Genomic DNA, 27,297 nt, shown 5'->3' on the forward strand with positions numbered 1-27,297 from the left:
TTCAGTTTTTACTTACTTATTGAGTAAAATTATTTTTAAAAAGTTATACACAAATTATTTTTAAAAGTTATACGCCTCATTTTAAGTTCTAATTCCCAAAGGACCATATGTAATGTAACATTAAAACAGACAATATTTCTAAATTCAAAGTTTATGGCAGTTTCTAGTTCTGATTGCCTTGCATATATATTTTAGTAAACAATAGTTTAATGACTGGTGATCAAATAAATGTATTGAATAGTAAATGAGAAGTAGGAATACATGAGAGCAATGAAGCTAATATTGTATTATAAGGCCCACCTGCACATTGAAGGTAAGAATGATATGGAAAGATGAAGGGTATGAATAAACACATAGAAAATAGAAAACTATGTAAAGCACATGGAACTAAAATATAAAAAAGGGACCACACGAATGAAATTAAGGAAGGAACAAGTGTTTTTGGATTAAAAAAAAAAACAAAACAATACAGCAAACATATATTTACACAAATAGGCTATGGAACAAAAATGGAGGTATAATAAAGTTAAAGAATAAAAACACAATGCTAAAAATATATAGCAAAGTTTAAATCCCAAAAATTCAATAAAATATAGAAAAAATAATGTATAAATATAGAAACTTATGAAAAATAATATAAAACATAAGATATTTTAGTACTGAAATCTTTTCAAGCATAATTTAATACAACAAACTTAAAAGCTAATATTGTTTATAAAATGCAGGATTTTAATTTTTAAATATAGAAACGGTATAAAATAGTGAGGAAGCACATGCAGTTATTTTTTTATTTTTAAAAACTACAAATCACCAGTTAACTTTTAAGTGAACTTTTCTAAATATAAAATTTTTTTTAAATTGATATATTAAAATTTTTTTTTTCAGGATAGCTAAGCTTATACCATGGAAATTTTATAAGCTAACACATAACTATATCACAAATAAAATCAGTTACAACAAGAGTTCATGAGACATAAAAAACATGAAATTCTTGAGCCAAATTAGATTGCCACATACAAGTTGTCTAAGGCTCGCATGGAGTTTGATACGCTTGAAATGATGATTAGAAAATAATGAAACATTACAACTCTATAAATTAATGTTCTTACTTTGTTGCGAAGTAAACACAGCATCTAAGCAAACTTATCTCACACATAATACTTAAATATGTTTGAACCATAATAAGCAAAATTCAACTTCTTGTAGAGACGTTTTGTTGGAATTTTTAATAGGAGAAACACTATTGTCATATTATTATTAATATTAAAAAAAAAACCAAAACATAAATTGAAATTTAGAATTCATACTTAAGTATTTATACATTTCCCGACATTTTTTTCAAAGCCAAGTATAAATACTTTCTTTCCATAGCATGGCACTTAATTACTTACTGTTAGAACACGTGGTTTCTCCATTTCATCTTTCAACGATCCTTCTTCTATAGCTGATTCTTTCGGAGAAGCGATATCAGAAAAAGGTATCACGTTAAAAGTAGAATTTTCTAAGGGAGACTTTTTACCATTGTTAGTATCAGAAACAGTAGAGAGATGCATAGATTTCATTTGTTGAACAGCATCCTCAAGGAGTTTAGTAAGTTCGGTAGATTTATGAACGGTTAATTTGGCTGGTTGAGGTACATTGATAACAGAAGAGCCATTAATTTGAACATGTTCAATGGTTAGAGGAGAAAGTGAAGGAGGTGAAGGGAGAGTGGGTGAAGGAGTTGAAATAGGAATTTTTAAAGGTAAAAGAGGTGCAGTAGTATCGCTTAGAGAGTCTAACTTTAGAGCTTCGGTAGTAAGAGATATTTGTCGAGGGGGTGGTATGGGTTTTGAAGATAGCTTGCTACCGTTTGGAACCTAATGGGAGGAGGGAAGAGGCATACATTTACATAGGGAAAACATGGATGAAAATTATAAGGCACTGAGAAATGATAGGAAAAAGCAATTTTTTAACAAAACAAGCAGAAATTTTAGAATTCTACATACTTTACATATAAACATAAATCTACAGGCAGATCATTAAGACACAGTAAGCATTAAATCAAGTTGTGTGATTCAAATTTAAATTCTGGCTTGAAAATAATCGAAATATATGTTTAGATTATATCTTTTATGCATTGAGTCAAGTATCTCAATGATCAAATAAGGTTATTTAGCACTATAAAATGGGACTTTTTTAAAAAAAATTAATCATTATTTTTTTTATTACATTATATTTCTGAGCTGCAAAGATTTGAATTCTATCCGAAGAGTACATTTACGATTCAATAACAAGAAAAAATTCCAAAATCAAGGGTCATATGTTGGCTCGATTAAGAACAATAAAGATAATAAAGGCACAGGAAAGCAAAGCCAAAATGCCCTTCACAACAGGCAAAATAAAGACTTTTGGACGCAAGTAATATATATATTAAAAATACTGTAAAGTAGATTATACAACTTATCCTTCAATATTGTTTTACATTTTCTATAATCACAGAATTTAATACCTTATTTAAATACACTTTTAAAAGTTTATATAGTGCATAACAAATTATGAAGAACCAATGTAAAAAAACATTGAAAATGACCTCATCAAAATATATTTAAGTTTAAATCAAATTGAACATATGTTAAAAAAGTCAATATTGCCAAATCTGTTTATTTAGACCTTTAATTCATTAAGATTTTATAAGAAACTTCTTAATACCTACTTTAAACTCTTAAATTATCTCAATTAGTGTTTCTTAAAAATAAAACAACTGGTTTAAACATGTGACAGGTTGGTTATTAAGATCAACTTACGTTTGTATATGTAAGTTAATTCTTGATGATGTAAGTAATTGAGGCGTAAAGGAAAAATGTGTCAAAATCAACAATATCTTTTATCCCTAGCAAACAGTAAGATGTATATTGGAAACAAAATCCTGAATGTCGAAATAAATATTAAGGTATCTGCAATCTCTGTTAAATAAAATATAAAACTTGACAAAGAGTCAGAAACATTAAATAAGCGCTTGATTTATGAAATAGAGAATACCATGTGAGAAGTCAAATTTACTTACGGTAGACGTAACAGGGACTTCTGCCTCATCATTAAGAGATTTCTTTAAGGGAATGTTTCTGAAATGTATGAATAAAATGTTAAGCTAATAATGAATTTATTTTATTCAGTGAACAACAAATAAGAAAAGAACTTACATAGTGGATGCATCTTTACCATTGGCAGCTGAGTGCTGTCTGGTTACTTCTGGACTCTTATCACTAAATTTTAAGGGAAAAAAAAATCATGAATAAAAAAAATTGCAGAGATGTGATTTGAATGTGGGATACTTTATAACCAACCTTTTCTGAAGTTGTTCGAGAAATTTAGTTTACTTATTTATGAAAGTAAATAGAAGAAGCATATTTAATTTTTTTAATGTGCGATTTTAATGTATACATGATTCAATTTTAGTTTTTTTTCTCTTTTTTTTTTACAAATTGAAAAAAATACTCTAAAAACAATGGTAAAGATAAAAATAAAAGGAAAAATTAAAGAAAAAGAAAAATGACTTTGGAGCTAAAATCTATAGTAATTGACATCTTTGTAATCTATTCATTAATTCCTTTAAGTTAAAATTTTCAAGCATAAAACAAGAACTGCAAGCAAAAAGTGCAAAATTGATATAAACAATTTTAAAATATAAGTTATTAAAATGGTTTATGTTATGCATATTCTTTTTAAAATTAAATACTTACCCGTTAATTTGAATAAGTGGTTGATCCTGTTCAATATCAACCAGAAGTTTTTTCTCTTTCAAAAAATCGACAACTACAGGAGCCTTTTCACAAGAAACTAAAAATTAAAGAAAATATACTAGTGTTAAAAGAAATAAAATCAAAATATGAGAATCCAAGAAAATTAATAGACACTTTAAATCAAAGCTTTTAATAAAACTCTTAAAATCTTAACTAACATATTTCAGGGAGAGATTTTTGTGTGCTAAGTTAAGCATTGTATTGAACTGTAAGTAGAGTTAATGATACTAGGGATGTAGCGGGTCCAAGAACTGTTTTCAATGAAAACCAACTTTTTTACCCAGTTGGTTCCGGCATTTGACAGTAACTGGGCAATGAAAATTTGGCAAGGTATTCGGTATATTTTTAAATGACACAAAATCTTGATGCCATTATAAAACATTAAAATCATGAAAAGAAATTTATTAAATTAATATAATAATTTTATACTCATAGTAAAAAATAAAGTTCTGCTTAAAGTTGAACAAAAAAGAAACAAAACTGGGAAACATAACAAAATCCAACGCGCTTGTTAATTTTGCTTAATTTTTTGGTCCTCCGACAAAATTAAACAATGTCATTAACATAATTTTAAACTTTTTATTTCCACATTTTTTGCCCTTTTCTCGTTTCTTTCAAAACCACTTTTGCAAACTATTACCATTTCCTTTTCATCTGCCATTTCACCTTGTTTGTCGTGTCTGTGATAGATCGTAACAATAAACATTTGATTTTGAAGCAGGCAATGCTGTATGCCTCTCTGGGCAAAACAAATCTATTCACTAACTATTGCACCCTCATGTGCTAAAAGTTTGGTATTACATTACTTGCCATTATAAACATTAGCTTATATTGTGAAGTGAGTTAACATGATCACATATTATTACAGACAAGTTGCTTCGAATAAGATTTTTTTGACCAAAGTTATGTGGGAGAAAACACTGCATATTTGGAAAAATCCTGCATATTTCTTTTATGACATTAAAAATATTAATTTTTACAAAAATACATAAATTGTTTAATAAACAATGTAAATAAAAAAAATGTACTCTTTTTGTTTTCTTCCTCCATTTTAGCTTTTAAGATATTGCATTTCATCTGGTCAGCAGGAATTGGCTTGGCTCCACCCAATACTTTCATTTGGTTATTTTTTAAAGTATTGGTATCTTTGCTAGTAGTAGGTACAGTTACAGGATGGGATTCTTTTCCCTTTTTTAAGAGAATGACATCATCCACATCTGAAAGAATAAATCAACACCTTTAAAAAGAATGTTTGGGTTCAATAAAATTACGTAATTGCTAAAATTATTCGTTGTTATTCATTATCTAACAATATTTTTAAATGTTGCTTTATGGAAAAAAGATCAATTTTATGCAATGCATGCAAATTTAACTCATTCTTAATTGTTTTTCTATATTTTTTATTTGATAAGGAGTTCCAACAAGTAAATTTAGCAAGAAGCTTAAATCATGCATGTTATAATGTTAGCACCTTATCCTATATTTCGAAACTTCCAGTGATTTCCTAGTTAATCATTTTGAAAAATTTATATTCCCCACACTTTATTTCAATCATTATCATTCGATTTCTTTTAATAGTTTTTATACATCCTGAAAAATTATAGAATCATTGGATTTGGTTAATAGGTTATTTTTTAATTATCACAACTCCATTTATCTAAACATAGTGCTGTTTACTAAAAAGTCCTTAACTACACAAGTTGAATTCTTGAAAAAACTTAAAAAGCAATTTATCCTTCTTTAATTTCAAGAAACTGAATATAAGAATTTGAACTTAAATGGCAAAACTTAGAATTTTGCCAAAAAAAAAGGAATGACACTCTTTTAAATAAAATGACAACAATCACATTAAATCGTAATCAAAGATTTTAAATTTATATTTGACCAGTTTCTGCACATTGATAAGTGTATGATCTGAAATTTTTTACAGAGTGGATATTTTACAGCATCCCAAATGCAATAAAAAAAATTAAAAAATGCAAAATATTTGAAAATGACCCCAAAAAATTAGAAAAGAAAAACTGAAAATCTCAGAAGTATATTATGCTTGAGAAAACTAACATCATTTATAGCTAAACCATTATTAAAATAAGTTGCAATTTAAGAACACTAGTCGAAAATATTCTAATTAGAACAGTTTAGAAGCAACAAGTTGCTCAGCCGAGCTCACAGATTTATAACTACAGTAGGGAACCGATTACCCGGAACGATCGGGACCATTGCTATTCCGGATAACTGATTTTTCCGGTTTCCTGAATCGCTACAAAAAGACGTTTTTTTATTGATAAACCAAACTAAAAAAAAAAAATATTTGGAAATAATCTTAAAAAGAAGAAAAATAAACATCTTTCAAAAAAGAAAGAAAAATCCTAAAATCTTATGAGGAAAAAAAATTATTTTTAAAAAAATGGCGGGAAAATTTACCGAATTTCGTTCCGGTTTTTTGGTTTTCAATTTCCGGATAACGGGTTTTGTACTGTATTATATCAGTTTAAATAATAAATTTATGCATGCCCTTTAATATGCATCAAAATTTGATACTACCACATGCTATCACAATACCCTCAGTTTTCAACTTTTTGGCATTCGCTTAAATTTATAATATCACTTTGGTGACTGTGTCTTGTACCTAGTTTTTTTTTAACTGTGATCATGAGCCTTCCTATGCCTGTTGTCCAGATGGATGCTCACATTTGATTTGTGTTGCTGTATGAATGAGGTGAGTTCAATCTTCAAGATATTTATGTGTTACTAAGTCTTGCATTTAGTCTTGGACTAATCGAAGCTGAAGATTTGATTTAAGTTTCAGTGCCTCTTTATGGATTATTATTAGTAATTTGAATATATTAGTATCTTTTCATACATTGTTTTATAGATAACATCAGAGCATGCAGAGAAGGAGACATGTTTCCTTCGAAGCTGAATATTTGATTTAACTTCCAGTGCCTCTTCATGGATTATCATAGTGCCTCTTGTGACGTGATGAGATGTTAAAATGGATCCAGAACATGGCCTACTCCTTTTATTCATCACACGTTTCTGATCAGTGACTCTGGGGTTGTACTCCACTGATACTGGCCTGAAGCAGCCATACCTCAACTACTATGTTTAATAATTTTTTGATAATCAAGAGTAAGGAAATTCAAGAAAAGTTTAAAATTACCTGTAACATCACATGGGCTTGGAATTTCTTTTTTATGAGCTGACAAAGAAGAAAGCTCATTATTTATTTCAGTGTTCTCAGCACTAGGTTTGCCTTTAGTGAGTGATTTAATTAAATTATCCAATCGATCTTCAGCACTTTCCTTGACAATGCCATTAGAAAGCGGGACGGGATTCTTTATATCAGATGATGTTGATGGCTCCAACACAGTTTCTTTTACAGTAGAAGCTGGTTGAGCATCTACCGACTTGGCTGGACTGTCTGTGGCACTCTGACTTGGCTCGACTGAGGTGAGGTTGGCAGGTAGAGCACTAAAATTTTAAACATAACAAATAAAAATATAGAATAATTTGCCCTTTTATAAAATAATAAAAGAAATTTTGATATTTTTACCTTCAACAAATTCCTGGATTTTCATTTTTTTTTTATAGTGTATAATAGTTTTAGTATAGTTTTTTTTATTAGTGTATAATAAAAAAAAAAAAAAAAAAAAAAAACGAAAATCCAGGAATTTGCTGAAGGAAAAAAAATTCAAAATTTCTTTTATTATTTACCAAGATTAATGCGATAACATTATGTTATTGCGGACCACTATAATCTTAAATTCAGTGTTGCCACTAAAATCTGGAAAAAAACCCTGTGTTTTCCTTGTACATAGTATACACATTTATATTAAGAAGAAACACAATTACTGCGCTCTTGTGTGAGCTATATTGAACTAACTATACTAGTTTTAATTGCTGGATGGAGAAAAAAAAAGGATCAGCTGAACATAACTTAACTATTGCTATAGAAAATAAAATAGTTTAGCATAGTTGGAATATCATCCTTAAATATTCCATAGATTACACATTGAGTGGTCACCATTTTTTAAAAGACAAAAGCAAGGAACAAAATTCCTTGTATTTTCTCAGTTTGTAAAAAAGAGAAAAATCAAACTTCCCTGTTATTTTAGGTGATTTTGAAATTCCCTGTATTTTCCAGGTTTTCCCTATTCTCTCTGTGGAGTGGCAACCTCGACATTTAAAATGTTAAGGACAATAAAACATTTTAAATATATGGAATTAAGATTACCTTAGACCTCTGTCTTCATTTCTTAGAGCATTTGCAAGTTCATCAGTAATTTCTCTATCTCTTTCACGATCTCGCCTTCTATCATGAGTTGGTCTACGAGAATATCGCTGACTTGGACGGCGATCAAACTGAACAGTTCTTCTTGCTCTATTTTGGGTTGTCTGATATTCGGTTTTCCCACTGAGTAAAAACACATGATTAAATAAATTGAAAAGCACTTCTTTTGAACAAGAACAAGCAAATTAGTTAAATTTTGTTTACATAATCAATTTTAATTAAACCATCTTTAAAATTAAGGGTAAAAAATTCCAGCAGATTTGATTTTCTTTTATCACATGGTTATGCAATATTTAGAAACAAATTTATAGTAATTATCTTGTTGCAACAGTTAAAGAAAATATTTATTTCTTCAAAGTGTACTTTTTCAGAAAAATACTTAGTTTTATAAAATGCGATTACATTTTATGCATTTAACTTTATTACTATAGTTATCCAGCAGCAACATAGATGAATTTTTTTTTAAGTCTATGAATTAATATCAAGTTTTGTCTGAAAATATACTTAATGTCCAATCGCTTATTAAGAGTTTAAATTAATTACATAATCAAAATAGTTAAGTGGAAGAAGAGAGCAATAAAAATATCAATATACTTTTGAAAGGAAAAAAAAATTAAATAAAACTGCACAATCTTGGAAATATACCAAGATTTTATGTGGCAGTAGTTAACAATGAAAAGTAGTGTTAATACCAAAAATAAACAATAACTTAATACTAATTTAAAGAATAAATCTAAAAATTTTGATCAAAACTAACAATTTTGATCAAAATTGATAATTATTATATTCTTGCTTCTTTTTCTGAAAAAACAATGATCAAGACTTTGTATTATCTTAAGAGGAAAAAATGCCACTTCAAAAGATTTTTTTTTGTGAATTTAAGGAAGAAATATTAAACTTCAATAATAAATAAACCTGTATTTGTTGTAATCTTTAGCTCAAACTTTACACCAATCAATAGATATTTTCATATCTACAATATTTAATTCATTTTTAAGCTTGCCACAAGCATACATAAGATAAAACATGTCTAATGCAATTGAAGGTTAAATTTTTCTAAAAAATCCCCACTATTCTTCAATAGTAATTCAAACCCAAGCTCCTTAATGCTTCAAAAATTTGCACTACTAATAAACATCATAGTTTAATACACAAATAGTTAGTAGTAAACATTACTTGTTATAAATATAAGTTTTTAAAAATAAATATCTCAGAATTTCACAACAGCCTACACTCTTCAGTTTGACCCCTCATTACAGCCACATTTCCCTTATAATGACCAATGCATAAAGTACTGTTTGCCATTCTATAGATGCAATGCTATTTTAACATCAATTCTAAAATCCGCACTGAACTATTCATTCCAATATAGACCAAAGTTTGATAATTTGATTTATAAAAAGTTTCAAAGAAATTATTTAAACCATTAACTTTTGATGTTACCACACAATAAGTATTAAACACCCCGAGTCCCTTTTGTATGAAGGAAGAGTTTGGCGTGATAGTTCTTATCCTAAATTTTAGGTGGTCGTAGTTTATGGTCCTACATATTCTGCAAGACTTTCTTTTTAAAGGATGCAATAAATTTAACAATAATTATTTTCAAAGGATACAATAAATTTAACAATCATTCTTTTCAAAGGATACAATAAATTTAACAATTATACTTTTTTCTAGTTTGAAAATAGTATTCACTCTTTTTGTGATATGTCAGTTCTCTTGTTTGGTTTATTTTTGAGTTATCTTAACATATGTTGTTTATATAAAACCAGCATATTTTTTTAACCTAGGAAGTATTGTTTTAAAGAGTACTTTTAAGTAAAAAAAATATGTTGTGTTATTACCAATTTTTCTTTTAGTTGCCAAATTTTTAGAGAAAAGTGCCATCTTGAACTAAAGCGTTGCTTTGTGGAATTTAGTCAAGCATATACACATATATATTTCTTAAAACTACGAGTTAATATCTATGCTATTTTTGTGCACTCACAATGTAGCACCTATTTTCGTTCGGGCCACCAGCTTCATCTCATTGCGCATTGACTGTATTACAATTAATAAATTAAACTAAAAATAAACATATAAAGATAATAAAATTAAAATCTTAGCTAAATATACCTATATCTAAATCTTGATCCCATTCGCAAGAAATTTTGACGAGCATTTATAGGTTTCTGACCACCTTTCAAGCGAAAGAAAGCATGATGTTCAACTGCACACTTCCACAGGTGTTTGCAAGCTTTCTGATTGTGCAGTCGGAATACAAAAGTATGTTCTTGTTCCCGGCCCTTAAAAGAAAAAATTTAGTATTAGTATATGGAACTCATACTCAATTAATATGCATAGTTAGAATCCAATATAAAAAGCATGATTATATAGCTACAGATTTGATATATAACATTTCAGAAATATTACAATTGAATTTGTACACTGAGAATAAAAAAAAAAAAGATATTGACAACATTCTGGTACTACTACCGTTTAGCAGTACCTTCACAAATAAAATTTTAGGAAAAACGGTAGGAAAATTTACTTTTCTTTTTTGTATCCTGTAAGAAATGATAAATCTATATTTTTACCATATTTTGTGTTGATCTTTTAACATAATTTTTAATTTTCACAAAATAGGTACCTCTCAGAAAAACCTAGACAAACCCTTGATTATTAATGAAACTTAAATAGAAAAAGCTACAAAAGGAATTGAACCTGTTTTAAAAATTTTATTTATAAGTGGGTAACTACAAAAACTAGGGACCAAGGCCATCATAATTTAGGAACCATCATTTTAAAACAACTTAAATAAATGTTTCTGTTTATTAATTGTAAATTATACCGAATATTTACACACACTTTCTATCAGTTATAGAACTTACTTGGTACCCCTTTAACTCAGAGGGCCCATGTGTAATTGACTATTCCAGTAAACAATCCCTCTATATAAGACTAACTTCATAGAATTATTTTTTTAATTACTGATATTGTACAATTTTGTATCTTATGATGTAACCCTTTGATAGTTTTAGATTCAAAACTTGGCACATCAATTTTCAAGTTTCACCAAACCAAATTGGTTTCTCTTATCTTAAGCCATAGAAAAAACCATGATTGGAATGATTTCATTTCAATTTCTTTCAGCTCAAACTATTCATTAATGTCAGCAATAATATTTCATTTAAAATGAAATAAAAATGATTTTTTCCTGTATAAAATATTTTAACTATTAATAAATTTTTTATTATAATTATCTAGCGGCATCCTTGTCAGAAAAGAATTATGATCTTTTTCATGACTTTGGCATGCATAGGAAAAGCCACATTATCTGAACTTTGCACGTCGGCAAAAAATTAAACCAGTATATTCTGTCATGTAACGCAATCTAGATAGAGCTATCATTGATACAGTTTGCAATATTAAACTTAAATTAATACATTTGAAGTTAACAAAAAAAACTATTTATTTCTCCTTCACTCTATGCGATTCCTATTTAATGCAATTAAATGTAAAATCAGATAAATAGATCTTTGACTCCTTTCAGTAAACAACTTCTCTTGTTTGTTTAAATAGATCACCATTGTGCTTCTAGTTAGGCTATAATATAATGTGAGCTAGAAGCAAAAGAATTAAAAAACTCTTTAATAACTCTTTCTGGACACAAATTTAGTAGTAAGTTTTAAACATTGCAAAAAATTGAATCAATCAATAAAAACACATATATGATATTAAAAAATTTATATTAGGCATGCAATCATAGTGTATTTTAAAAGCTGTTTTAGATTATATTTGATGGCAGATTATAAACATGATGCATTATTAATTTTTTTTTTTAATAAATATTTTCAGTAGAAAACAGAATACTTTTCTACTCAAATTTTAATGCATTTCTTTTTAAATTGATCCAGGAATGATTATCTTTTTGTCCTTTTAGCTTATATTTAAGGAGTAATTATGCAAATAATACAAATTGCTAAATAAGAAGTTCAAAAAATTACGCAAAATTAATATTGATAAATTTAACATTATTTCCGTGAATTGTGCATAGCTCACAATAAAATTTTAAACTATGCTAAAAAAGAAGAAAATAAAACATAAACTGTAGAGAACAGGTGCGATATGAGGACCACACCCGGGAGTTTTTTTTAAATTCACAATTCAATTGCTTCAATTATCTCATGTGGAAAACTTAATTGAAGTTATAGGCTGTATTCTTTATTTAGCATTATCTAAAGAAACATTTTCATTATCAAAGGAAACAAAGTGTTTAAGAACATTTTATGTCAAACAAGTCTGAAAGAATAAAATGTATTTTTACAGTGGATCATTTGACAAAATTTCCATTACACACTGCAAGTTATTCCCTAGAGCTAGATTGCAAAAAAATAAAAATAAATAAATAATAAACATTTTATTTTCTCATTCTAGAAACAAAATCTTTTCTTATTTTCTCTTATTCCTTATATAGCATTATCAAAAGAAACATTTTGAGTGTTTAAGAACATTTTATCTCAAAAAAGTATAAAAGAATCATAAATATACTTTTGCAGTGGATTATTTGACAAAATTTCCTTTACACACTGCAGAGTATTCTCTTGTTAGTCTGAAGAATTAGCTTACAAAAATAAACTAAATATTTTTGTTTCTAATTCTAGAAATAAATTTTTCTTTCTTACCAAATGTTTCAATAAAAGGACACTTATAAATTACAATCTGATAAAGGAAACTTTTTTTCAGAAAGACCCTGGGGGAAACTTATTAGCAACAGTGAAAAAAAAATGTTTTTCATTTTTGGAAAATTCTCCTCAGTTGCTCAGTAATGGAGAGAACTTTGATAAAATTTCCTCACAACAGTAAATTATTTGACATAATATACCTTAAACACCTGAGTGTTCCTTTGTTAGTAGGGGTTTAAACTCGAAAACAAATTACAAATATTTCCTTTTTTAATTCTGAAAACAAATCTTTCAGGCGCCAAAATTTTCAATTGGACGATATTTACAAATTCAAAATATTTTTGAAAGATAAAACATATTTAAAACAATCTACCTCATCATCATCTTCTACGACCACCAAAGTCAACTTCTTTGATTTAAAGTCTAGACGGGTTATTTTGGGCCAGAAGAACAATCCAATTTTAGTTTTATTTTCAAAGACTAGAATTCCCGTTGGGGTGAGTCCTAAAGAATACTCATTACCATCTTTACCCTAGAGGAGATTAGAAATTTTTTTAGACATTAATGAGGAACTACAGAATAATTTATTATCTAATAAAAATAATTATAAACAAAATTAATTGCTTTACCAAGACTGTGTGCATATCAACTCCATACATTTCAAGCCATTTAGCCTTGTTTAAATAATTAAGCTCAGCTTGTGCAGGAGTTTGGCCTCTGGAAAAAAAAGAAGCAAAATACAGTTAAAATTTGCATCATGTTTGATGGATACAAGAAAAAAAAATCAATTTGCCAAATTTTTTAATAAATTTTAACTAGTGCTGAATGGTTTAAGGCACTGCAAGGAGTCTAGATAAAAATTACTTCAATTGAGAAGATTAAAAAAAAAAAAATTGCAATCAGAAATTATAAATTATTTTAGGTATAAGAGTGGAAAATGAACAAACAGTCAAATAAAAATTTCAATTATTTACATACTTATTTAATTTTCTTAATGCTATATATGTGAGGATTTAAAAAAAAAAAAGAGCTACCCTGAATAGCATTTGATCTAAAGATCGGATCTTCTCAATTTGTGACTCAATCTTAATGGTTCAAGTGGGTGATCTCAAATATGCCAATTAATTTATGCAGACGATATTTTAAGTTACAAAATCAGCATATCTTCTAATAAATATACCTTTTTTTGGACAAATTTAGATTACTGATTCCCAAAATATAAGTCGCAATCTGGGAAAGATGGTCCTAATAGTTTTTACTCCTTAATGTTAATTTTTCGTTTTGCATATTTTAAAATCTCTGGAATTTTTTAAGTGAATCAAATCATTTTTGCACAAAATTATAAAATTCATTTCAAGATAATTCCAAGCGAAAAATAATTTTTAATAATTATTTAATTATTTTATTTAATAGTCATTGAAAAATTTAATTGGAGGGTATACAGATTTTTGCATTATTTTAAAAAATGCAATTTCATATGGCAAAATTCAAAATTTGAGAAAAAAGGAGTTGAATAGTTTTTGAGAAATTGGATTTTAACTAAAGGATTATGTTATTATGATAGAGGAGAATTTGTATTTGATGCTCATTGAGAAAAAGGAACAGTAAAGTTTTTAACATATTTGCTTTGCACAGAAAAAAGAAATACTTCACAATAGCCAACCCAAAGGTACTCCAAGAACTCAAAATTTTTCAGCTGGAAACCATTAATTTACCTAATGCTTTAGTATTTAACAATTTGTTTTATTAAATTACAATTTACAGTTCAGATCGTTAAAAATTTTGCTAAATTTGATATTTAACTTTTTCACTTCAAAAAGACACAGAGATATGAACCATATCACTAAAAAATGGTGGAGATATGTATGAGATAATTTTTTATTTAGCAGTAAATGCGATAAAATCACAATAATTCTAGAAGAAGGCTCCTAAAATTTAAGATTTTAAGTTAGTCTGTTTATAAGTATAAAAAAGTAATTACATGACAAATTATCTTGAACAGAAATACATAAACTGAAAAATAATTAAGTGATGGTATAATAAATTTACACACAGGCTAACTGCAAAATAAAAAAGACTTGTTAAGTGCGAAAACATAGAGATAATAAATGTCCCCCACCCCAATGCCCACCTGGGGAATGACATTTCATCAATACAGGCATCTGACTTGTTGGCCACTTTTTCAGGGGCACCATATTAGGTGGGTCAATGCTGCTCCCACAATAAAGACAGATAGTACAGAGAATGAAAGAACATCCCTGCCTTGCCCGGGATTCGAACCCAGAACCTTTCTAACGCACGGCCAGTTCCCTGACCCCTACACAGATCGGTCAACGAGATAAGAAATGTAGTTGTCTGCAAAATACTAATTTTGTTCACAACAATTAAAAAGAAAAAACAAACTTACTTGCATGATTTATGAGCATTCAAAATGTCAATCTCCATTTGTTCAGTTTGGTCAGGCGCAAAACGGAATTCTGATACAAATCCCGGAGTATGCTGGACAGGATCATAATCACCAAGCTCAGCTAAAATATAATTTGATTCAATTTTGTAAAAATATGGTTACATAATAACAAAATATACATTTAGGTATGTAAATTTATTAAATGTGTTAAACTTTTTTTTGTACTAAGCCAGTGATGAAAGTATGATGGAACACACTTCACAGTAAAAGATTGGCATTCTAATTTAAAATGTTAAGTTAAAAGTGATTAATTTGAAACTTCATAATCATCAGACAGACTTAAATAATAATTGTTTTGGTTATTTCAGAAAGGGTAAATCACATTTACAAAGTAAGCAGTGATTTTGCCACATTGTACACAGAGAAATCATTCCCCCCCCAATGCCCACCTGTGTTAACATACGTCAATTCAGGTATATACAGGGCGATTTTGTTGGCCTCTCTTTCAGGGCACCATATTAGGTGGGCCATCATCGCTCCCACAGTGAGGACAGATAGTACAGAGAAGGAAAGAACATCCATGCCTTGCCTGGGATTCAAACCCAGAACCTTTCTGATGCAAGGACAGCTCCCTGCCCCCTACACAGGCCGGTCGGCACACAGAGAAATCATGAGGCGCAGAAAAGTAACTCAATCACAACCAAGCACTGATATTTTGTGGTCAGCTTCAATGAGACCAAATGCCAATTTTAAATTAGAGCTGAAAGATGACAAGTCAAGAGCTCGTGCCATTTACTGATTTTTAATTATTTGCATAAATTTTTAAGTAAACTGAAAAATTAAAATAAATCTATCAATGGCATTTATTTATTTATTTTTTTAGCTTCTGTAATTGGTAGAAAATATTTAAATTACAGAATAAAGCAGGATTCAATGTGTTTCCACTTAGGATTAGAATAGAACAAAAAATGCTTGCACACTTAAATAAAAACTTATCACTAATACTGAAATATTTCAGAAGTGGGATTCATGTCTTTTTTAAAACCTATTCAATTTTCTAGCATAATAAGATTATACAACTTGAACATTTCATATAATTAAAGCTTTGATCCCTTCTTCTAAAAATAATAACTGTATCTTCAGTGTTACAAACTTAAGAGGTTTTAGAACACTACAAAACATATAGTATTAATAAAAAAGCAGTTAAGTAAGCAAATTTCACTATATTATTCCCAACATGATCATCAAACCTCTTAATCTTTGCATCATGTTTATTAAAACCAAAATAAAATGCTAAACCTTAAATTTTCTTACCATTTTTCAGAAATATATGAGAAATTATTTGAGAAAAATCTTTGGCTTAAAGTCAGAGAAGTAAGCATTTCTGTGTCTTTATAATGATTGACTAGAAGTTTATACAATGTAAAATATAACTACAAAAAAAAAAAAGAAAAAAAAAAAAAGAAAAAAAAAAAAAAGAGCAAACTATACATTTTATTATTTTGTCCACAGATGAGACATTCTAAGTCCAATCCTTTAATTTGGGGGCAGAATACATATCTAAGAGATGAAAAAAAAAATCAGAAAAGTATCAGAAATGCTTTAATTAAAGAAAGCACTTCTCAACAAAGAAATTTTAAATTCTTCTCTTTTAATAACATTTAGGAAGTTCTAGTCGAAAAAAAAGGAAAAAAATACATTCTTTATTCAATCTTTGATTAGCAGGATTTTCAATAACTTGATGTATTTTTAGCTTGTTACTGATTCACATAAAAGAAATTTTAACACAATTAGAATAATCTAAATTTCTCTTATTTCTTCTAAGTTATTATAGCCATTTCATTTTGGGCTGAATACCATGCTTAAGAATTATAAATTATAGGGACATAAAATACAGTTTAAATTTTTCAGAGTCACTAGAATTTATTTAATATGCTCTAAAAGCTAAAGAAGGGTATATACTGAAGCATAGTTACCCACAAAACAAATTTCAAATTTTCTTTTTTCTTCCTCCTTTTAGTTTCAAAATTTATGTTCAAATGTATAAATCTTGGTTTTTAAAAATTTATAAAAGGCAATTGCATGTATGTTATGTAAAATTTATTAGCAAGGCAGTTATGCTTTTAAGTGTTTGCAAAGTAGATAAATTTTTAATATATTTTCTTCCTATTTTAAATTATTTTTTTAAATATATTTTCCAACAAATGTATAAATAGAAAAAGCTAGAAATTTTTAAAGTAAACACCTAGTTTCACATTTGTTTCAATATCTGTCAGAAACTTTGAATCTTAATGCAGAACACTGAAATTTAAATTTTATTAAATCTCCTAATTACAATAGCATTAGTTAAAAGGGAAAAAGTATTAAAACGAGTTCACTCATTAAGTATTAAAAAAAAGAAAGGATAGAACGAGAAATGTTTACTTACATTGTAAGGCGAATGCAGATAGTTCTACTGTTGCATCATAATCCACTGGTAATCGCCCAGAAAGAATATCTTGTTTTAGTTGTAAGAAAAATAAATACCTAAAACAAGAATATATTTAGAAAAAAGGAAGAAAAATACAATAGCTCACAAGATTTTTACCAACATAATTACAATTGTATGATGACATGTAACTTCAAAGTTGTACTTAACCCTTTTCCAAATTTCTGTCCCCCCCCAAAAAAAAAGCATTTTTTTTTAAATTGCTGAATATTAATACATGTTCTATCCTAAATTTGAAAATGCGAAATATTTTTGTCAGCAATCAGTTCCTTGCTAAACCTATTGGTGGTGAAATATGTGATGTCCCGTCTCCATTTTCTCACAATTGATCTGTGGTAACACATTTATTAACTCTATTGCTATAAGGTGTTTAAGATAGATATCTGCACAAAATAATTGTTATAAATAATAATTAAAATCACATCATAACTATTTAGAGATGCAACGGTAACACTAATGAAAGCGAATTTACAGAAAGTACAAAATGATTTTAATTCAGGTGGGAAATCTCACTGCCGAAATTGAGAAGAGAGTGGGACTAATTGTGTCCTCTCTTATCAATATTAAAAAATAATCGGGGGATTAAAGTGACATGCAAGTAGCAAGGAATTCAATTTTAATGATGCAATTTTTCTCTTCCTCCCATGATATGCGACATTGACCACACAGGCACAAAAACGCTGAACGTATGAGATGCAACACTAACAGAGGAGTTAAAAATAATAGGTACGGGATAATGCTTCTTCCAGTACTCTGTAGCTTGTTACAATGCATAAAATCTGAACTATATTGCACTAAATGTATACCTAAAAAAGTTAAAACCATATTTTAACTTCATCAAATCTTTTTTTTAAATATTCCAAACAAAAGAGCCACCCTGAATAGCTCTTGATCTAATGATTGGATCTTCTCAATCTTAATGGTCGAGGAGGTACTCTAAAAATATGACAATTTATGCAGACAATATTTTAACCCACAGACGGTTCTGCATGTTAAAAAAAACATGGTATTTTAAACAGAAGTCTTCGCTGCATAGCCAAAACCGGTTTTTCCATGCTATTAGATAGAGAAATGGTGTATTGAGGAGAAACATTCTCCCAATATTGCCCATTTGCTAAACCGCCAATGTGTTAAGTTACCAAATCAGCATAACTTCTAATAAATATACCTTTTTTTGATGAAAATCTGAGCTGTATTGCCTAAATGTATGCCTAAAACCATATTTTAACTTCATCAAATCTTTATTATTATTTTTTTTTAAATATTCCAAAAAAAAAAATTCTTTTGTCAATTTCTAGTTTACTTTGAATGTGAACAGATAAATGAAATTTGATAGCCAAGGGTATATATATTAAATATGTAGATAAAACTAGGATTTTAGTCAAACAGAATTTATAAGAAAAATGTATTAATCTAGTAAATAAAATTTATTATTAAAGACATAGAAAATTTTTTCAAATTTAAAATTTAATCCTTTAAATTTTTTTTATAATTAAACTGCTTTGAAAAACAACCCAAACAAATTATAAAGTAGAAGAAATTATGACGCCCGGTGGCTGAGCGGTAGCGCTTTGCGCTGTCGTGCCACAGGTCCCTGGTTCGATCCTCGGGCCGGGCAAGGTTCACTCAGCCTTTCATCCCTTCAGTGGGTCGATAAATGAGTACCAAGCACGCTTGGGAACTAAACACTGGGGGTTCCGTGTTCGGCTGACCACCTGACCGGAACATCTGCTCCTGCACCCCAGAGCCCAAGGTCAAGAAAACTGAGATGGGCACAGTAGGCCTTGGCCCTCTATGGGCTGTCGCGCCACTGAGTTTAGTTTTTAGAAGAAATTATGTGACTGATATGTAATTAAAATTTCAACAATAGTTCATTACCACATAAAAAGATAATTTATAGAAATCTCAAATGTTAGAGGATACGTATACATATTAATAATACTTAAAAAGATTAAAAAATATGAATTTAGGGATCACATTGCCCTTTCAAAACTCAAATATTTCACATAAAAATAAACCAAAAATGGTTATTTACCTTGTAAGCTCTTCTCTTAAGGAATTGGGTTCAGAAGAATAAAATTTAACTCTAAGACGCAGTGTGTAAGGTGGTCCAACTGAAAAATTAATTTTAAAATAAATAATTAAAAGTTTTAAGAAACTGAATTCAATTTGTAATGAAACTTAATTACATTTTATAAATAAGTAGATTTTACTAGTAGCACAAATTATGTTTTCTACATTTAAACTCATAGTAATTTTTACATGATATTTGTTCTAAATATCATGACAAAAAATTACAAAATACAGTTGAGCATCGATTATCCGGACCAAAGTCGATCTGGATAACGGAAAATACAGATAATTGAATGGCTATGAGAACATTTTTAAGCGACGTCTCTTCACACTTTTTTCAGGTTAAGGATTCGAAATTGTAGTTTCGTCTATTATAGCATATTACGAATGGTGTCAAAAGTTTAATTTTTTAACAAATGACATTAAAAGTTTCATTTTTTAAAATTTTATTCGAAAATATTATGTTTTCTTATTAGCAACTAATTACCAACCACATTGAAACTGGGCAGAAAGAACAGGATGTTGTTTTAACTAAAGAGAGAGGATGTTATTTTAACAAAAGAAACCATTTTTTGACCCCTTTCAGATTTTCTGAAAATAAAGAAAACACATGGTTCTTGAACGATTTGGATAATTGGATAATCAATTAAATTGGCGTTTGGATAATTCGGCACTCAACTGTATTAGTCAAGCTTTACATGCTGAGGGAAAAAAAATAATAATTTTAATAATTTTTAAAACAATAAATTTCTCTTTGGTTATTCATTGATTCCTAATGCGAAATATTTGTACTCTTTTTCAACTTTATGATAAGAGAGGAAATTTTTTTTTTGAAATGAGTAGTTGATAAAGTATACTTACTTTTCACTTGTTTTTTGATAAGCTTCGTAGGATCCAACCAATGCTAAAAAATAGAGGGTAGAAAAAGTTATTACATTGAAACTAAAGTAGCAATTATTTTAAAATTATTTGATTTAGAATGGGAGAAAAGCATACCTGCACATGGTTTGCATCTGTGAATTGTAAACCAAAATAATCTTTTTCTGTTAGGTCAATATGGTAGAAGACTTGTTCATACAAAGCACTCCCCATATCTCGTTTCTAAAGAAAATACATGAAAAGAAATTTTAAGCTATTATTTCGTGTTGTGTAACCAATTATTTTATAAAAAAATATGGTTAAAAAAAAGTTGCCTTCCAAAAAAAAAAAAAAAAAAAAAAAACCCATCAGATTATGGAAAAGAGACTACTAATTGTATTATTAAAATAAATGTGATATTAATGAAAGAGATTTATTTTATTTCTTTTCACCAATTTTCTGTTTATTCAACAGAAAATTCAAGCAATTATTTCATACAAAACCAATTATTTTATAATAAAAACGCTGAACATTTTTTAAATGTAAAATTGGTTCGGGTGAAATAATTAGAAAAAAAAAAAAATTGCAACACATTGCAGCACTAAATTAATGTGATATTTGCTTACAATATTCAGTACTTACGGAACTATTTCCTAAAATGAACTGCATAACATATTATCTTTTATAATTTTGAAAAAAATAATATAAATATTCTGAGAAACAAGTTAGTAAAGAATTTATTTATTTTAAATGAAAATAAATGCCTTATTTTAAAACCTGAATTACTGATCATTACAATTCTAGCCTACTTAAAGAGATATTTAAATAATAACAAAAAAAGATTTATTTTTATTTCACAAAATTTCAAGAAGTTATAACCACCAAATTATCTTCAAACTTCATTTTTTTGCAATGTCACACATACTTTCAATGTTTTTACAATTTATAGAAAGAATCAATTTATTTTAACTAATATACTTTCAAAGTAATGACGTCCTCCAAAACTAAGCAATTATACGCATGACGAAAAATGAATAAATGATGAAGGTATAACTGAGGTTAATGAAATAGCTACCCTGCAGCGAACTTGACGACGTTTTACGCATACTTCCGGAAATACCGACACTTTTTTAAAGGACGTTATTATGCGGGAAAAACACTTCATGGTAAATTCTGTTTCACCCACATCGGTAATTTAAAAATTAAACTATAGAAAAAAGTGAGTTAAGATATACCAAAAGTAATCTATGAAGCTTCAAATGCAAACGATTTATGAATATTTGTTTACTTGGTTATCTATTTATTTGCCATTGAGGACTATTCTTATGACGTAATTATCAAAAAATTTGCTATAAGCGAAGTAAGCACATTTTTTTTAAAATTATTGGAAATAAAGTTAAAAGCTGATTACGAGAAACAGTATATTCGATCATTTTTATCTTTCGAGGCAGAATTTTTCTTAAACATATTTTTCATGATTTTGTATTAATTTAGGTCAAAATAAATGAAAAAATATTATATTTAGGATTCTAATAATTTAAGATTATGAGACATAACATTGAGACACCGATGCCTTTTTCTGGGTCAAATGTAAAATCTTCCAAACGCGGCTCACTTCACTTACAGTTTTCCAAGTTTGCCGTTATTCAGATCTAATATAAAGAGTTATTCATCATTGAAATTTCTTTAATTTACAAAATCATTTATTGATAAATCTTTGAATATGAATGAAAAAAAATTAAAACTACTCTTTTTGGATTTTATATCTTAGTACAAATATAATTCCGATAATCTAACAAATCTCTTTTAGTAACTATTAAACTTTTATTCATAATTAAAAAATTACAATATATATTTTTGCTTGTAATTAGAGCGCCATAAAAAATTTATAAGACATTGGTGTTCTATTTATGTCAAAGCGTTAATAAATCTAAAAATTTTACAATGGTATATTTTTGCTTGTAATTAGAGCGTCATTAAAATTTTTAAAAAAGAAGACATTGGTGTTCCATTTATGCCACAGCGTTAATAAATCTAAAAATGCCTAAACGTCCGCATAACGAAAATACCATCATTTCACAGTTAATCACCAGAAGTCAAATTTGTCACATGCATATTGCAGTAAATAATTATCAAAAAATTCTGGCATTTCGTCAAGTGCAAATAATGCCGGACGGATTTGTAAATAAAATTACAGGAATTTGTTCTGTGTTAACAACTCAAGTAATACTTAATAAATTTACACCATATTAATCTATAGATAAGTTTAAAAATTGGAAATTTTAAATTAATAACAATTTCAAAACTACGTTTTGTTTGCTAATATACAAGCTTAAGTTCTTTCAAAATTCTTTTCCGGTTTGTGCAAAACTTTCCTTTCATTTTAACATAGCAAAGGGCAACGCAGCTTTTTCTCTATATTTTTATTATTAGAACTCAACCCCTCTTCCTTAATGCAATATGTCACACAATAGCACTCCCTCCCTACTCTGTTTGAAATATTTAATTTCATAAAAATGGTTCCTTTCCACTGAAGGAAAAATTATTTTGAGGTAACCAATTAAAAAGAAAATGCTATTTTTTACCCATATAAAATAATAATAACTCCTTGACTTTTCTATGATTCTAATTTTATCGAATTTCTCTGATTTATTAAATTTTCAGTTATATTTTGTTTTTACGTATAATATACATTGCCAAACACTTGCACCTGCTATTAAAATTGTATTAATTGTAAAAAAAATTATAAGATCAATTTTTTAGGAACAAACCATGAACTTAAATGTACCTCAAACTTAATTTAATTTTCTCCGACTTTTTGGTCATTTTAATTAAATTCCCTGATTATTCCAGATAATAGTGTAAAAACAGTTCCTTCTCAGAAATTCTTAACACACATTTGACAGGCAGAGAGTAATTTAATTTTCTATACTTGTATAACAGCTAAACAAATTAAGTTAAAAAAAACAAACTTTTTTTTAAAAGTTTCATTTCTAATTAGTCGAATTTATAATCAACTTATAAAATTGTTGTAACAGACATTTACTTAATTGATAAAAAAAAAAAAAAAAAAAAAAAATAAAAAAAAAAAAAAAAAAAATAAATAATTTTAAGATTTGTTGATAACATTAATTCAAATTTCAAAATAACCCTCATAAACTTTCAAAACAGCGCTTTTCCTTTCTTTTCATGATTCAATGTCAAGCTGAAAGTGAAAGTTTTTATCTTGCTTCCAGGTGAAAGAAAGTCACGTTTCTTAGTCTAGATGAAAATCTAGCGAAAGTTATCCTATTATATATAGTAAACTTCAAAAAGAAATGATAACAAAAGAAAAAAATATTAAAGGAAGAAAAAGTAAGGAAGACCTGTTTATCGTTTTTAAAATGAGGATTTAAAACATTACCCTTTCGCGTACCGTAACAAAGAAAGCGGGTAAGAAGATTTCTGGACGCGCTTCGCTAGCGAAGTATGTCCGGCTAAACAGATTTTACAGTGGTCATTCTTATCGTTTCTCACATAAAGAATAATGAAAATATAAGTCTACGTAATTAGGAGGATAGTAGCTTAAGTCTTACTGAGGACTTCTGGTATCTTAACCCGAAAATAGAAAGTGCTTTTCATCAATAAGCCTTTAACGATAGTGAAATTGAATTTTTTACTTAATCGTTAAACAGTTTCGAAAAAAATTCTGCTATTTTTTTTTTTTTTTAATATCTTAATTACGCGTATAAAATGATAACTTTATTAACGTTTTTTAATTCAATAGATATTGGATTGTTCGAAAATTATTTCGCCTTTTTCTTTATGAAAATAAAAGACGCTCTTATAGTGAATCGATATATATTGCCTTATATATTATTATGGCTCAATTTTTGCTGTTTTTCTGGCGATAGCATGATTTCTAGCTCATAAAGTTTTGTTATTTATTGGAAAAAAATTAATCCAGGGGATTTTTGATGAACTGAAATAAAGCTAATACCATCTAAAAATTTTCATAGAGACCAGAATAAATATTGTTGACGATCAATTTCACGTCTTCAGTGACGTTGCGATTCAAAAATGAATAATTTTCTTGACGTTTAAGAAGCAAATCGCAGAGGTCTAATACGACGGCACAAATTTCTTTCCGTAAGAACACGAACTTTATCGAGCTTTGAGAATAAACCTTGCCGCTTCAAATAATTATGAACGGTCCAATTCGACAAATTTCAGCGATTTCACGAGTTTGGTATGCACCAGTTAGTATCGATAAATACCTTTATTGTATCTTCATCTGCCTAAACTGTAGTGAATTTTCGTTACCGGATCGAAATTTTGCAAACCAGTTTTGGCACTGACGTACCGTTATTACATCTTCTTTATACGCATTAGGTAAATTTTTTCTTGCTCGAACAGCAGTTTTTACCTTTCCAATACTAAAGAAGTGAAATCCTGCTTTTAACTTCAACATTTGAAAAAGACCCCAACCCAAAACTACAGCGTAGAATCAATCGGTACACAAGTAAGCTTTCACAAGTACAATCAATTCATAAGTAAGCTTTCAAAATGATACCAGTTATCAAAATTTATAATGATTATGATAAGCCTAAAGTTGGCTGAGAAAATATACAATAGAAGTCCTCTATTGGGGTAAAAAAGAAATTACTTTCCGAACAGCCTAATAACAATAATTCGTGATTTGGGTAAACTAATAACATTTAAAAATGTCACTTTGAAAGATACTATATTTCAATATGAACAGAAGTAGACGGAGGATTTATAATCTCTGAGATGGGATATTTCCACCATTCATTTGCTAAATTTAAATTGTTACTTTTAAGATGATAGTAATCAGTTATACACATTGAAATTTTAAGTAAGTTCAATAAATTTACTAGCCGTAAACTAATACGTATGCGTAATTACATTTTTAAATCATAACTGTTAAATCAATGCTATTTATATTTAATAAATTTGTCAAACATAGGCATTCACATAGCATATAAAGTGTTTTTCTTAAAACTAATTCCAACTTAAGACATATCACAATATATTACGTACAGCAAGTACCGCTTGTTTAAGACTATAAAAGAGAAGTACAGCAAGAAATATGTAAATTTCCAAATAAAAATTAATTATAAGCCATACGGGAATTTATCAAGAAAACATTAAAAAACACTGAATACTCGGAACGAACTATTTTTATTTTCATTCAAAATAATTACCACTAAGATAGTTTTAAGATACATCTGGTTTCAACTTATAGATAGGATAGATGGTAAACTGGACAACTGTCAAAAAGAAGTTTTCTTTCCTTGACAGCAGGACATTCATTTATATATTCTTGAGAAGTATTTAGTAATTTGTGTTACTTAATTTTGCTTAGATTAAAGCTTAAATAATCAGATTTCAAAAGATAACTCAGTTTTTTAATTCTTAAAAAAGAAAATAACTAGACGTTTACACTTACTCCAAATTTTAGTAACTTTTATTAGTTTAAAAAATTAAAAACTAGATGTTACGGACGTAACACATGTTGCGTCTGTAACAGCAAGTTTTTAAAAATGTGAATTTTCAAAAATGCAATACAAATTGGAATAAATATGTAAATGACACCATGAACTAATTTCACTAAAATTATTAGAACTGCGTTAAAAAAAAAAAAAAAACCCTGATTTTTATGAATTTTTAAGTTTGTCGAAATGACGTTCGTAAACGGTAGAATTGCTTAGAAGCATAATTTGCTGAAAAATTATTTTTCATAATTAAAATTCAGTCCCAAAATAATGAACAATGTAATATAATAAATGATATTCATTTCCTTAACAAAAGAGCTTAATCAGATATGTGATCTAATCATAAAGAAAAATTGTGAAAACAAGATGCCAATTTGTCAGCATATTTTAAGATATTAATGCACAATTACAGAAAAAGATATAGTAAACACTGCTCAAAAACACGAAGTTCAGTAAAAATACTGAAAAATCACATGCGTTAACGTGTTGCGAAGTTATATAACAAACTCAATATCATTACAATAAAAGGAGAATGCCTCTGTGTACAAAACATACACAATCATATATCATGCCATTGTGTACAGCATGCCATAGTGTTCTTTGTACAGTGTACTCGCCAAATTTTTTTTTTGTGTTAAATTTTACATTCCAAGCACCGATATCTGACTTGACCAACATAACATATTTTCCAAAATTAACATCACCAAATAATAGTTTATCTAGACATTGAATAATATTGTTTTTCAAAAGCACTTATTTATTCTGATTATTAATTAGTTATTCACACTACTATGCCTTATGGAGTAAAAATATTTGATAGGTAAGGCGTTCATATTTCGGTTCATTGAAAAATTCAGCTTTAAAAAAAAAATTCGTTATTGAATGAAACTTATGCATATTCTTCAGAATATATACCTAAAAAGTATAAAATAAGTCATGAAACAGAGACCAGAGATGTAGAAGTGATTGCTGATCATTCATTATTTTTTTCACGCCTTTTTAAACCATGTCTGTGAACTAGCTGAGCAGCGGAAGGCCTTTTCCCACACACAACTCATGCCAATTTCAACCTCTTTAATGAGAAATTGCATAAATCGAATGTCCGACCTCGAACTCAATGACAGGCAGATCTGCTACAGTTTTGAAGTCATCGCTCGATAAAGCAGTCCCCAACAAAACGAGGTATCATCATCACCCACGTCCACGTGTAAAATTAAGGTGGAGTAATTGGTTTGC

General features: G+C 28.3%; 1 protein-coding gene across 4 annotated transcripts in view; it reads right to left on the minus strand.

The window, feature by feature from the left end:
* LOC107443879 (uncharacterized) overlaps window positions 1-27,297 on the minus strand; it is a 75,733-nt gene that overhangs the window by 5,690 nt on the left and 42,746 nt on the right. For 2 of the 4 annotated variants that reach the window (XM_043044061.3, XM_043044060.3), the window contains exons 2-16: window positions 20,705-20,809; window positions 20,570-20,612; window positions 19,671-19,749; window positions 17,576-17,673; window positions 15,148-15,268; window positions 13,370-13,457; window positions 13,114-13,272; window positions 10,192-10,361; window positions 8,020-8,199; window positions 6,946-7,256; window positions 4,811-4,999; window positions 3,723-3,819; window positions 3,183-3,245; window positions 3,047-3,104; window positions 1,392-1,859 (exon numbers count right to left, since the gene is read on the minus strand). In XM_043044061.3, coding sequence (XP_042899995.1) covers window positions 1,392-1,859; window positions 3,047-3,104; window positions 3,183-3,245; window positions 3,723-3,819; window positions 4,811-4,999; window positions 6,946-7,256; window positions 8,020-8,199; window positions 10,192-10,361; window positions 13,114-13,272; window positions 13,370-13,457; window positions 15,148-15,268; window positions 17,576-17,673; window positions 19,671-19,749; window positions 20,570-20,612; window positions 20,705-20,809 — 2,229 coding nt within the window. The remainder of the gene's footprint in view (window positions 1-1,391; window positions 1,860-3,046; window positions 3,105-3,182; window positions 3,246-3,722; window positions 3,820-4,810; window positions 5,000-6,945; window positions 7,257-8,019; window positions 8,200-10,191; window positions 10,362-13,113; window positions 13,273-13,369; window positions 13,458-15,147; window positions 15,269-17,575; window positions 17,674-19,670; window positions 19,750-20,569; window positions 20,613-20,704; window positions 20,810-27,297) is intronic. The other 2 variants (XM_043044063.3, XM_043044062.3) reach the window with 1 other exon arrangement.

Source organism: Parasteatoda tepidariorum, chromosome 7, assembly GCF_982258835.1.
Source record: "Parasteatoda tepidariorum strain Cologne lab strain chromosome 7, Ptep-v5.0, whole genome shotgun sequence".
NCBI lineage: Eukaryota > Metazoa > Arthropoda > Arachnida > Araneae > Theridiidae > Parasteatoda > Parasteatoda tepidariorum.